This window comes from Geotrypetes seraphini, chromosome 15, assembly GCF_902459505.1.
Source record: "Geotrypetes seraphini chromosome 15, aGeoSer1.1, whole genome shotgun sequence".
NCBI classification, from domain to species: domain Eukaryota; kingdom Metazoa; phylum Chordata; class Amphibia; order Gymnophiona; family Dermophiidae; genus Geotrypetes; species Geotrypetes seraphini.
The window spans coordinates 42,719,846-42,733,999 of NC_047098.1; the positions used below are offsets into that span (position 1 = coordinate 42,719,846).

General features: G+C 46.3%; 1 protein-coding gene across 1 annotated transcript in view; it reads left to right on the plus strand.

The window, feature by feature from the left end:
- The first annotated feature begins 6,857 nt into the window (after positions 1 to 6,857).
- The window catches only part of SMG8 (SMG8 nonsense mediated mRNA decay factor), a 28,776-nt gene continuing 21,479 nt past the window's right edge, over positions 6,858 to 14,154 (plus strand). The window contains exon 1 of the mRNA XM_033922452.1: positions 6,858 to 8,493. Coding sequence (XP_033778343.1) covers positions 6,939 to 8,493 — 1,555 coding nt within the window. The 5' untranslated portion in view covers positions 6,858 to 6,938. The remainder of the gene's footprint in view (positions 8,494 to 14,154) is intronic.

Here is a 14,154-nt window from a genome sequence, read left to right on the forward strand (position 1 = left end):
ATGAAAGGTTAGAAGAGGGAAATTGGGGAGTGAATGGTGAGGATGAGGGGTAAAACCTAGATTTATAGAGTGGTGTTAAGAGAAAGATATGGAGAAAAGAACAGAAACAAGAAAGTTTACGATCAGAGATTTAGGAGCTGAATGGAAGACAATAAGAGATTTAAGCAGGAAAGAGTTAAAAACAAAATGGGACCAACACAGATGAAAAATAACATTTCCAGACAACAAAGGTAGAAAACACATTTTATTTTTAATAGAGTACATTGGACTATGCCATCTTTGGGAACATTGTTCCCTCTAAGCTGAGCGAGTCTTCCACCATGGTGACCTGCGTTTGTCCTGCACATATTTGACAGTGTACCTCCACCTACTGTCCTGCCTGTGGGGGGTGCTGTTTCACTATCACGTTTTCAATAGTAAGAGACAAGCAAGCTTGTCCCTAGCAATTGAAAACACACTATTGAAGCACCACCCTCTGCTGGCAGCAATGCAATTGGAGAGAAGTGTTTAGGAAATGTACACTCTCTAAAGTCCTGTATTTTTGATAATCCAGAAAAAAAAAGCTGTGAACTCTCCAATCAGACTACACAGATATTTTAAAAATTATATTGAAAAAGCATACACATGTTGTAACTTGGCATTTTGTTTGAAATAATTTGTGGTCCTCAGCTTTCCTTGTCGTCGTTGCTCAGTTCCAGAGGAAATGCTGCATGCTGTGCAACACTATGATATATAAACACAAAATGGTACCTAGGTTCTTGAGAGTTCCATTCAGTTTTTGTCTGCCTAGTTCGGTGTGAGGTTACTTGTTCTCTTTTTCCTGAGGGTCTGCCAGTTTTGCATGTATGGCCACTGTGAAGGATTTGGTGGTATGTAGGTTTTGTATAGAGATCTGCAGGAGTCCTTGAAGTGTTTTCCATGTAAGAAATGTACCGATGTCTGCAGGGCAGGATTAATTCTTTGAGGGCCCTTGGGCACGTAAGTACACTGGGCCCCCTAGCCTTACCCACGGCCCATTTATTTACCCATTTTATTTACTTCTTTATTTCCACTTGTATTTCTTTTATTATAAAATTCAAAATAACCAACAAAGATTACCATACCACTGCCAGTGTACAGTTTTAGTCCTATGCAAGCCACAAACATCTCTGAATAAATCCCTGCTTCCTTCCCTTCCCACCTACTTGCCCAGGACTAACTCTGAACCCTTTCCATATGTATATAAAAGTGATCAAATACATTGTAAAGTAGTAATACTATCCAAAACATAAGTCTATATTAATAACTAAGTTTGCAACTCCTCTCAACTGCTTCACTCTATGCCATCCAACTTTACCCATATGTATATATAAACAACCAAATCTGTAACTCCTCTGGTATGTTCCACTCCATGTGTGTTAATTTGTAGCAAAATAAGGCAAGCGGTCCACCAAAGAATCTGACGTGGAACAAAAGATTGGCAGACTAAGGAGATTCAAATCAGGATTATTCAAGGTGCTCCCAGGAACCATGCCTGTTGCATTTCGCCAAACAAGGCTGGTCAATGCTAACAGAAAACCATGTCTTTCATACACACAGGACACAGAACCACCCTCACCCAGTATGGAATAAGTAATCACAAACTAACCCCCCCCTCCTTTTTTTTACAAAAGCATGGAAGAGGTTTTTAGTGCTGGCTGGTGGGCTGAATATTCTGCGCTGTTCTGACAATTATAGGAATTCTATGACCATCGGAGCAGTGCAGAGCATTCAGCATGCTGGCTTGTGCTACAAACCGAAGGAACAATACAGTTTAGGGAGTGAAGAACTTCTGTGCACAACAGAAGAGCAGGACTTGGGTGTGATTGTATGTGATGATCTTAAGGTGGCCCAACAGGTTGAAAAGGTGATGGCGAAAACTAGAAGGATGCTAGAGTACATAGGAAGAGATATGGCCAGTAGAAAAAAGGATGTATTGATGCCCCTGTATAAGATGCTAGTGAGACCTCATTTAGAATATTGTGTGCAATTCTGGAGATTGCACCTTGAAAAGGGATGGAGTCAATCCAGAGGAAGGCTACTAAAATGGTGCGCGGTCTTCATCATAAGGCTTATGGGGGCAGTCTTAAATATCTAAATACGTATACTTTATAGAAAAGGGGAGATATGATAGAGACGTTTAAATACTTACATGGCTTAAAGCACACAAGTCGAGTCCTTCTCCCCCCCCCCCCCGTCATCCCCATGTCCTTTCAGCGTCCTTCTCCACCCCTTTTTCTTCCCCAGTGCTTTCAGCGTCCTTCTCCCCCCTCAGTTTTACCTTAAGCGTCTTTTCCTCTCCACTCCACCTTTCCTCCCTTTCTCCCTCCCTGCCCCTTACCTTTGTGGCGCTTCCCCACCCGACTGACAACAGAACAGGCCCAGTCCGACAAACCTCTCTGCCCTGTAGCTGCGAATCTAAATTACCTTCTTACAGCAGCTGGAGTATTGAAGCTGCTGTAAGAAAGTAATTTAGATTTGCGGCTACAGGGCAGGGAGGTTTGTCGGACCGGGCCTGTTGTCGGTCGGTCGGGGGAAGCGCCACAAAGGTAAGGGGACCTGGCCGGCTGTGCTGCATCCGGGGCGGACTGCCCTCCCTGCCCCCCCTCTCTTGGTACGCCACTGCCTTTTCCCTACCTGCCCTGCCGCAGCACACAGCCGACCGGAAGTCTTCCTGATGTCAGCGCTGATATCGGGAAGACTTCCGGTCAGCTGTGTGCTGCGGCAGGGCAGGTAGGGAAAAGACGAGCCTCGCGGCTGAGTACATCCAGCCCCGCAGGAACCCCGCGACCCTCGGAGGCGTCCCCACGGGATCCCCATGACCCTCAGAGGCGTTCCCATGGGATCCCTGTGACCCGAAGGGGGAACCCGCGGGATCCTCATGGGTCTCCGTTCCCGTGCAGCTCTCTACTCTGTACCCCTCATGGTCTGGCATCTCTCTCTTTCCCTCCCCCCCCTGTGGTTTTTAGCATCACTCCCTTCTCATGTCCTCTTAGATCTGATATCTCTGTCTCCTTCCCTGTTCTCTGGCATCTCTGTCTCCTCTCTTTCCTTCTCTATTTTTTGCCTGTCTAAATTAAATTCTTTCTTACTATTCAGTCCTCAGTTTCCCTCTTTTCACTGTGTCTACTCACAGCTTGTCACACCTCCACTATCTCACTAACTCTATCTTCTTCCCCATCCAGCATATGCCCTGTCTCTTTATTCCCTCTTTCCATTCAGTATGTGTTCTCTTTCCCCCATTCAGCATGTGCTCCATCCTAAATAATAAAACCCTAAACGCGCATGCACACAGGGTTTCGTGTTCACTGCCGCCATGTTTTCTGTTCCTGGCCGAATTCTATTTTAGAACACGACGGCAGGGAACACTCTGGCCACTCCCCTCCTCCCGCCCTCACTCACCAACTGCTGGTGGAAGTGCAGGCAACCTCTCTCCCTGTCCGTGTCCTCGCCACCCCCATTGCCTTCCATGGCCGTATTCGGCTGCTTGAGGCGCATGAAAGGCGGTGCGGAGCAGTGCTGGTGGAGGAGAGCTTCGAGCCGGGGGAGCAGGGAAGAGGGACAGGGGGGCAGGGAAGAGGTGCTGCTGGACCGGGGGTGCAGGGAAAAGGGAGCAGGGAGGAGGTGCTGCTGGACCGGGGGAGCACAGAAGAGGGACAGGGGGAGCAGGGAAGAGGTTCTACTGGACGGGGGGAGCAGAGAAAAGGTGCTACTGGGCGGGGGGAGCAGAGAAAAGGTGCTACTGGGCCGGGGGAGCAGGGAAGAGGTACTACTGGGCCAGGGGAGCAATGAAGAAGTGCTGCTGGGCAGGGAAGTGGAGTGGGGAGGGAAATACTGCTGGTGAGAAAAGGGGGCTCGGGCTGAAAGGGAATAGATGGGAGAAGGGGGCTGGGGGGGGGGTAAAAATGGGTTTGGAGCCGAGGCTAAAAATAGGGGACATGTGAGGGAAGGAGGCTTTACTAGCACCCGTTAATGTAACGGGCTTAAACACTAGTTCAGTATGTTTTTCCATTCAGCATTTGCTCTCCCCTCCCATCTCAACTGACATCTGTTTGCCCTCTTCTCTCTATCCCCACTTCCATCATCTGCCCAACTGCCCCCTTCTCTCTCTCCCTCTACCCAAGGCCCATCTCCCTTCCCCTCAGCTTCACGGGTCACCATTCACCTTTCTTTCAAATGGCTATGCCCCCCCCCCCCCCAGCATCGATCAGCAATTCGGGCCCCCCATTGACAGAAAGTAAGATCAGCAACGCGGGCCCCCCTCTCCCCAGGATCGATGACAAGTAAGAACAGCAACTGTTATCTTGAAAGGGATGCTGCTCAGGCAAAGCTTCTCTCTGACGCGAACTGCCCAGGCGGAAACAGGAAGCTGCATCAGAGGGGAAGCTTTGGGCTGAGCACTGCTTACAAAATAACTTGCTAATCTTACTTATCGATGATGGGGGGGATGTGTTGCCAATCTCACTTTACGTCGATGGGGGGAGGGCCCCGCATTACCAATTGATGCTGGGGGAGGGGCGCCCATCACCATTTGAAAAAAATTTTTTTTGAAAGAAAGGTGAGTGGTCCGTTTGCCCTCCTTCAGTAGACCCCACTGACAATTTTGGGTCCTAGGCACATGCCTACCCTAGACACAAATCCTGCAGCCCGCCACTCAAACATTTTTTAAAACCCCTCTCACCAGCTTGGGGATTCCCTGGCCTGACTCGCCATTCCCCTTCCCGACTCGGCGATTTCAAACCCTCCCCGTATCACTAGCCTGGACTAGCAGCAGCACTGCTCTCTCCTTATTGTAATTTGCCTGACTGCTGCCGTAGCGTTAGCGAGACAATTCCCTCCAGCAGCCTCGGAGGCGGGGCGGCCTAGCAAAATCCCCAAGGCTGCAGAAGGGAACTGACTCGCTAAAGCTACAGAAGTTGTCAGGCAAATGACAATAAGGAGAGAGCGGTGCTGCTGCTAGTCCATGGCAAGTTCTCAGTTCATTCTGGGGCCTCCAAAGAGAACTTGTACTGCTTGTTGTACAGCCTGAGAGCGGCTGAAACCCACTAAACAGAAATGAGAAGAAAGATCGACCAGTCAGCTTGCCCCCTCCCTGCGGTTCCTGCTCACTTACTGAAGACCACTTTGCATCCTGGGCTTGTTCCAAACCACTGCGGAGAAGGGGGAGAGAGAGAGTACAGAAGATACTGTTTAGAAAAAAAAAAGCTGTGAAGAAAGAAAGAGAATGAGGAGAAGAGGGAGCATGGAAAGGAGTGAGAAGAGAGAGAGAATAGCAGAAAGGGGGAGAATAAAGATGAAAAGACAGAAGGGAGAATGGAGAGAAGAGAGTGAAGAAAGGGGAGAGTACAGGGAGGGAAAAGGCCTTCAAGGGGGATAGGCAGGCCTTTAGGGGTTAGGTGCAGGCCTTCGGGGGGGGGGGGGGACAGACCAGAGGAGGGGGGCCCTGGTGTAGAAGTACACAGAGGGAGGGGTTCAAAGATACGTGCATATGTCAGACTTTGGGGGGAAAGAAATAATGGGTCTGAAAATAGAGGAGAGGAAGAGAGATGATGGACAATGGGATTTAGGGAGGGAAGGAACAAAGGGAGAGAAATTGTACACAAGGAATGGTGTAAAGGGGGGATAGAGATACTGGATAGGAGGGTAGTAAGGGAAAGATAGTGGACCCTGGGGTGGTAGGAATGAGGGAGAGATGCTGAATGAAAGGGTACTTAAGAAAAGGTGGATCTGTGGATGGAGATAAAAAACGGAATGATGCCAGACCTCCGGGGGAGGGAAGGGAAATGGAAGGGGAGGACAGAGATGGCAGATGGATGGTTAGCACAGAGAAAGAAGGAGACCCTGGCAAACAAGTTATCAGAAGACAACCAGAGCCTGGGACCAACAAGATTTGACTAATGACCAGACAACAAAAGGTAGAAAAACTAATTTTATTTTCCATTTTGTGATTACAATATGTCAAATTTGAAACATATCCTGCCAGAGCTGGTGTTAGACAGTAAACGTGAGCTAGGATTTAACAGAGAGGAAAAGTCTTTTTTGTTTGTTTATTTTGTTTACACCACAGTGCCAGTGTGGTTAGGAGAAGGCAAAGGGGGCAAACAGGCTATAAAAGGGGTGAAGAGGCTATAAAATAAACCCACCAGGATGTTTGAAAAAAACAATCAATTGGGCAGGAAAATCAAATCGAAAAACCAATTCAATAGGCTGAATCGAATCAAATTTTTTTTTTCCTGAATCAGGCAGCACAAAGTGAGGGCAAACAGCATAGCAGAACATTGTCTGACAAAGATGGCAAAACACAGTTAAAGCATGGTAAAATATAATATGACAAAATATGGTATGGTGAGAATAGTATGGCAAATATAGCATAAAACCCAGCACAGTAGACATGGAATGGTAAACATTGTGTCGCAGGGACATAAAATGAGTAATCATAGCATGGTAGACGTAGTATGGCAAATATAGTGTGGAAGATAATATAATAAAGTATGAGAGAAATGGTGACAGTATGATAATATGGCAAAACAATGTGTGGCAAAATATGGCATGGTCAGACATAGTACGGTAGGACCATGCATAACGGTGGAGGCAATTAGATTAAATTGTTCCCTATTAAATGTTTAAGAACATACACACACTGAGTCATTCTTCCCGCAAAAACGAGCGTGAAAATGAAATGTGGTGTTTAAAAAAAGTTTCACATACAGGTCTGAATATCTACAAGCGGCATAAACAAAAAATGTAAGATGATAAAAGATGATACGTCTAACCTAGCTATCATGCATAAAGAAAAAGTTAACCAAGTATAAGCCTGTTATAATCGCCTTGCTTTACAGTTGCACCTTCGGTCTGTAGCAAACCCAGTTTCCGGAGGGAAGCCTTTCAGTAACGTGCCGGAAAGGGAGGGGGCGTGGAGCATGGCTGAGCCGGCACTACTGCGGGACTTGCTGAATCCTGGAGCCGAGCCACCGTCCTGGAAAGACGATGAAGTGTGCGTGGTGGGCATCTTCGGCAAAACAGCGCTGCAGCCCGGCTCTAAGAAACAGACGCTAGTAAATGCGCTCTGCGAGCGGCAGGTCTTTCCGCTCTTACCCAGCAGGGCCATAGGCGAGGCCCCAGAACCACTGCCGCACGACTACAACCTGATACAGGCGCACTACAGTGCCGACAGTCGCGTACTCTATCTGTTACTCAGCTCAGCCTGTGACCAGGAGCGGTTGGTGCAGGCCTGCAGTGCCCTGAGCCCTGGTGCTGCACACGCCGAAGCGCACGAGGCCTGGAAGACGGAAGAGAAGCTGCACTGCCTGTACCTGCTCTACCTCTTCTCCGTCTGCCACGTGCTGGTCCTCGTGCACCCCACCTGCGCCTTCGACGTCACCTACGACAAGCTCTTCCGCGCGCTAGACAGCCTACGCCAGAAGGCGCTGCCCGCTCTCAAGTCTGCTTTGAGGGACCTCAGCGTGGGCAAGGAGTGGAAGCTTCATGGCCGCCCTTGCCCACCCCGTTTGCTTTTCGTCTTCCAGCTCAACGGCGCCCTGCGTTTGGAGAGCGGACGGGGCCCGGGCCAGGAGCCCTTCGGCAGCGAGAGACCCAAAAAACACAGCCCAAAGCGGCGGCTGCAGCATGCGCTAGAGGACCAGATCTACCGCATCTTCCGCAAGAGCCGCGTGCTCACCAATCAGAGCATCAACTGTCTCTTCACCGTGCCTGCCAACCAGGCCTTCGTCTTTATTGTAGCCGGCCAAGACGAGGATCCCGTCGGCATGCTGCTGGAGCAAGTCAGACAGAACTGCGGCGGGCGGGAGAGCGAGACCCCGCCTCCCGTCTCGGGCCCCCGGCGCTACCAGATGATGAGGCAAAGCCGACGGCTCTCCTTCAGCGTGGAAACGAATTTGGCGTCGGCTGGTGGTGGGGGCGGGGGCCAACTTGTAGACTGCACCCTCAGAGAATTCCTCTTCCAGCACGTGGACCTGGTGCTGACCAAGAAGGGCTTCGACGACAGCGTGGGTCGCAATCCCCAGCCCTCGCACTTCGAGCTGCCCACATACCAGAAGTGGATCTCGGTGGCACTGAAACTCTTCGAGGTGGTGATCGAAAACAAGGAGGAAGACTCGGTTTCTTATCTGGGAGAGTTATCTTCGAAAATCGTGGGGAACATGAAGGTCCTGGAGGCCTTCCTGGACGTAGACACCAAGTTCTCGGAGAACAGGTGTCAGAAAGCTCTCCCGATGGCCCACAGTGCCTACCAGTCAAACCTGCCACACAATTATACGACCACCGTTCACAAGAATCAGCTGGCACAAGCTCTCCGTGTGTACAGCCAGCATGCTCGAGGACCAGCCTTTCAGAAATATGCCATGCATCTCAACGAGGATTGCTTCAAGTTCTGGAGCAGTGGGCATCAGCTCTGTGAAGAGAGGAGTTTAACTGATCAACACTGTGTACATAAATTTCATTTACTCCCAAAGTCGGGTAACTGATTCTTTTTTTAAATTTTGGATTGAATAATGAGAATTTAAATGTTAATCATTAGTGTAGACGTTAGTATGAGATAGAATTGGCACTGTAACATCCCTGTTTCTCCTTGTGTTTTGGAATGATGTTGATGCTGTGAAGCAGTGAGTCCCTGCCCTGCTTCTTTGTGGAGCACACCTTTCTCCTTCACCTGATTTTGGCAAGTCCGGGAGCCTTTTCCCTGATTCCCCCCCCCCCCCATTGTGTTATATATGTTGGGGGGTTGTATTCTGTGGTAGTGTTCCTCTTAAGTGTAACAAGACCTCATCTTCAAGCCAGAGGATGTCTGGTACGATCTTAATCTTAAATTTGCTATTAATGTTTGTCTTATTGAATCATTCCCAAGAGCTACTTTCTGGAGTTTGCAAGTTGCATATCCACATTATATTCTCAGTATGCTTGGAAATTGCTTTTTAATCAGACCCATGGCAACCATCCTAATAGAAAATATTTCTGTATTTTCCACATCTTTTCAATCTCTCTAACTGCATCTAATAGGGGAAGTTATGAACGTGAACTACTGTTAAGATGTTATTCTACTATTAACCCCAGTGATTAGTAACTAGATTTCATTGCACAAAATGGACCTATGCTAAAATACTGGTAAAACAAGGGGACAAGACATTTTCTAGATATATTAGTGATAGGAAAACGTGCAAACGTGGCATTGTGAGACTCAAAGATAAAGGGGAGAAATATGTAGAAGCTGATAAAAATAAGGCTGAATTGCTTAACAAATACTTCTATTCTGTGTTCACAGATGAAGCTCTGGGAGTGGGGCCGCAGAAGACAACCGCAAATAGGGATGGAGGTGTGATAGACCCTGATCGATTTTCAGAGGATTGTGTTTGTGAGGAGCTAGCTAAACTAAAGTTGGAGACAATGATGGGCGGGTACTGAAGGAATTTAGGGAAGTTCTGGTGGCTCCGACGGCAGAACTTTTCAATGATAGAGATGTTTAAATACCTATGTGGCGTAAACGCACATGAGGCAAATATCTTTAATTTGAAAGGAAGCTCTGGAATGAGAGGGTATAGGATGAAGTTAAGAGGTGATGGGCTCAGGAGTAATCAAAGGAAATATGTTTTTACAGAAAGGATAGTAGATGCATGGAATAGTCTCCTGGTAGAGGTGGTGAAGACAAAGATTGTGTCCGAATTCAAGAAAGCTTGGGACAGGCACATGGGATCTCTTAGGGAGAGGAGGAGATAATGGATGCTGTGGATAGGCAGACATTTTCTAGATATATTAGTGATAGGAAAACGTGCAAACGTGGCATTGTGAGACTCAAAGGTAAAGGGGAGAAATATGTAGCCAGCCTAGTGGGCGTGGCTTGCTTAAATGGAGCGGCCTGTACATGGAGCAATACAACATCCCCCCTTTCCTCAAATACCTCCCTCACCGGTAATCCTTCTGGACGGTTGCACCTGCCTCCTCCAAACACGCTGTGCAGGGCAGGAGCGATGTTTGCGATCTCAAGCCTCACCCCATGCCCTTCCTGATTGGCTGCCATCGCGAGAACTGACGGTAGCCAATCAGGAAGGGCGCGAGGCGAGGTTTGAGATCGCAAACATTGCTCCTGCCCTGCACAGCGTGTTTGGAGGAGGCAGACACAGCCATCCAGGATTACCAGCGAGGGAGGTATTTAAGGGGGGGATATTGTATAGGCCACCCCATTGTATATGCCAATTTAAGTTTTAAAACTCTTAGATAGGCTGCGGCTAGTAACATGGGGCGCTGGTCTTTGACAGAGGGCCGCCGCATGAGCGGACTGCTGGGTACGATGGACCACTGATCTGACCCAGCAGCGGCAATTCTTATGTTCATATCTAAGAGTTTTAAAATTTAATCAGCATTTCATGCGGCCTATACATGGGGAAATACGGTACTGTTGTAGTGTGGCAATAATTTGCATGTTCATTGATCACTGCATAGCTATGGTGTATTTTCTTAATTTTTCAGCTGAAGCTGCATACTGGGCCATTGACGTGTGGCTCTATCATGTGGCATTCTGCATTAACCCCATTCTGCATCAACTCCATAATTTATAGCTTTCTGTTGTGTGCCTTTCCCCGTACTTGCACTCCTTCACTCCTTGACATTTATTGGCTGATCAAAGAGCAGCCATCAGTCATTGATTGGAATATGCTAGACTTTCAGAATCAACAGTTCATCCCTGATCCATTTCAATATTGCTTATTGTATTTTCATTTTTTTCTTTTCTTTGCTTTTCTATTTGTTTCTTATAGTTAATATAATATTTTAGTTATAGAAGTGAATAAGTACTTCGTGCAAAGAACTTAGCTTTTATTTTCTTGTGTTTCTGTCAGTAAGAGGGTTTATTCCACCAACATGTCACATGTTTCGCCTTCACTGTCTCAAGGTGAGACACCCCCTAGAAAAAATGTAAAACTAAGTATTTCATTAACCTCTCCTGGTTAGTCTATATAGACAAAACTCTCATTCGATTACCTTTATCACAGTCCCCAGCCATTCTCTCAATGTATATCAGCTCTTGAAAATGGTGGTGGTGTTTAATAGCTAGCATTTAAAACTCATACTTCAAATACAGCTGATCTTACTTGCACCAATCACAGAGCTCAGTTAGAGCAATGTCATCCATTCTATTTCCGCATTCAGCCCAAATGGAGCCACGGAGTATAATTTAAAAGGGTAGTCTAAGTAAGACAAGAGTAATCTAAAGAAATACTTCTTCATAGAAAGGGTGGTGGATGGGTAGAGCGACCTGGTGAAGGTAGTGGAGATAAGGACTATTTCTGATAACAAAAAAGCTTGGAATAAGCACACAGGGAGGAAGAAATAGTTGATGGTATTTTCTGTAGACATTTTCTCTGATTCTATATATTCAGCCTTTAAATAGCATAGACTTGATGAAAGGAAAAAGCATAGGGGTAAATTCTAGAAACGGTACCTACATTTAGGCGCCCTACCTTTGCCTAAGTTGAGTAACAAATGCTGTTTAAAATCTTGGTGAAAATATGGCACCATTAAAGCGCCTACCGGTGCCTAAATAATATATGCCAGAATCGTGCCTACTTAGGTGCTTTAGGCTGCCAAAAGCCACGATGGGTGTGGCAGTGCTGAAAGTGGTGTTAGGTGGCCTAAAACTCTTGTAGGCATGACTCATGACAAAGCTTGGTGCCAGAAATGTAGCCCAGCAAATTCTGGCCTACTTTTCTGGCGCCTATCTTTCATAGAGGCACGATTCTCTTTAGGGCACCATTTTATGATTGACACATGATCGATGGCTGCTTTTTATGCGGCAACCAATATCAGCACCCCATAGAGAATCTGGGCCGTAATGTCTTCTAATTCTACTTGTCTGGGACTTCGTTCTGTTTGGTGTCCCTCTTCCTTTTCCTTCCTCCTCCTTCAACACCTATCTACCCAATACAACAACAAAACTCTTCTAGAATAAAAATGTCAACTCAGTAGCTTTTGAAACTGAAGAACCTAGTTATGAGTGATCAAAATGAGCTGAAAATTATGCAACAAGCTAGAATTAACATTAAGACCAAGATATTTTGTATAGATCAGATATGCAACTTTTTCTTTTATTTGGTTTATTATAGTGTTGTAAACAGTTCATCAAATTTAGAATAACCAGATTGGTGGATGCCTGTCAACTCTTTTGATTAACTGGGTGGAGGTTGCTCACCTTGAGTGCAAATAGTATAAGTTAGAAATGTCATGAGGTTCATCACTGCTGTCTTAATATATCGTAGTTTCATAGAGGTACATAATCAAAATGAAAATACGTCTAAAAACCTGCTTAAATCAGCAATTGGATGATCAAAAAGACAGGTCATCCAAGTACCAATAATCAAAATGGGTTTTAGATGTATCTAAAAACAGCTTAGGTCTTTTCAGTGCTGCTGTATGCCCAGAGTGAAAAGGGGTGTTTTTGAAGGAGTGGTTAGGGCGGGAAGTAGGCGTGATGTGGGCCGACCTAGACATATTAGTCCTGCAGCGATAATCGAAAGTTTAATGAGACTTCCTAGATGGTACTTATAAATTTAGACTTAGGTGTAAAGACCCCCACACACTCCCCCAATGATCACTGACCCCCCTCCCCCCACCACCACCATAAACATCAGACTAAAAAGTACATACCTCCCTCCATACCTGCCTCAATGCCTGCCAGCACCTGGCAAAGGAAAGCCTAGTAGAGCGGCACACAGGTAACTTATGTAGTCTGGGGGGTGGGCTAGTGAACTATATAGAGGAGGACCCAGGCCCATAAGCCACTTTAACTTCTGTATTCATGGTGAAACGTGCACCCCCCCCAAAACCCTACTGTCGGCACCTGCAGCCTTAAGGATGGTAGACAGGTGAGTATAGTAGGCTTTGGGGGGCTCACCATGACCTACAAGGGAGTTGTGAGATGTTTATGTAGTGCCCTTTTTGTGAAGTTCACAGCAGTACCCTGTAAGGTGCCCCACTATTGTGTTACCATGCCTGGGTGTCCAGTCCATCACTTTGCTGATCCCTCCCACGTCCAAAAAGACTTGTTCTTGGCTTGGACAATTTTTTTGACGAGAATGGGTATAAAGATAGATGACTTAGCAGTCTGGATGATCAAATGGCTGGACATAGAAGTAGACGATTCTTGAAAAAAAAATTTTGATTTATTTTTCGAGAATGGACTTTAGACGTTTCTGACTTTGGGCAACTAGCAACTTAGGCCCAAAACGAATTTAGACCTTTTTTTGATTATGCTGCTCATAGTGTTTTACAATGCTAATTGACAGAATTGTCTTTGCTCTACTAGGAAAGGATGGCATTGCATATTTCTGAAGAAGTTTAAAAATTAAATAATAAAATGTTTTTTTGGCCTGGAATGGAAACTATGGCCCTCTTTTACTAAGCAGCGGTAGAGGTTTCTACCACAGCCTGGAGCACTAAATGCTCCAATGCTGCTCCAACGTTCATAGGAATTCTATAAGTATCGGAGCATTTAGTCCTTCAGGCCACTGTAGAAACCTCTAACGCTGCTTAGTAAAAGAAAGCCATAGTTTCCACTACCACGACTTAGTAAAAAGTATAGTAATATTTAAATTGTAAGAGAAAACCTTTTCCTATATGGTTCCTTTGTTATTCAGCATTATTTATTTCCTTTCAAACATGTGGCTTGACATTTGTTAAACACAAAGGGAAATAAAAGGCCATTCTGTTAAGTCCCTTCTGGATTCAATATGCTAGATGTTCAATCCCAACCCGCAGTCCAGCTGTTGCAGAAATCTATGTCTCTTCTGAACACATGCTCCACCCCCTTAGCCTGAGAGTCAGCAAACAACCTTTTATTTGGTTTATTCTTTTGCGCTCAGAGTACCCTTTACTATGGCTTTTTCTGCCACAGCCTGGTAGGCTTTCTCACAGTAGAGTGCTAGGAATCAGGTGGAGCCTGAGAAGATTCCCAGTTGCATAGAAACATAGAAGATGAGGGCAGAAAAGGGCCACAGCCCATCAAGTCTGCCCACTCCAACAACCCTACCCCCTTGAATTTACCCCCCTAGAGATCGTGGGATCGTGTGTATCCCATTTCCTTTTAAAATCCGGCACGCTGCTGGCCTGAATCACCTGAAGTGGAAGTTCATT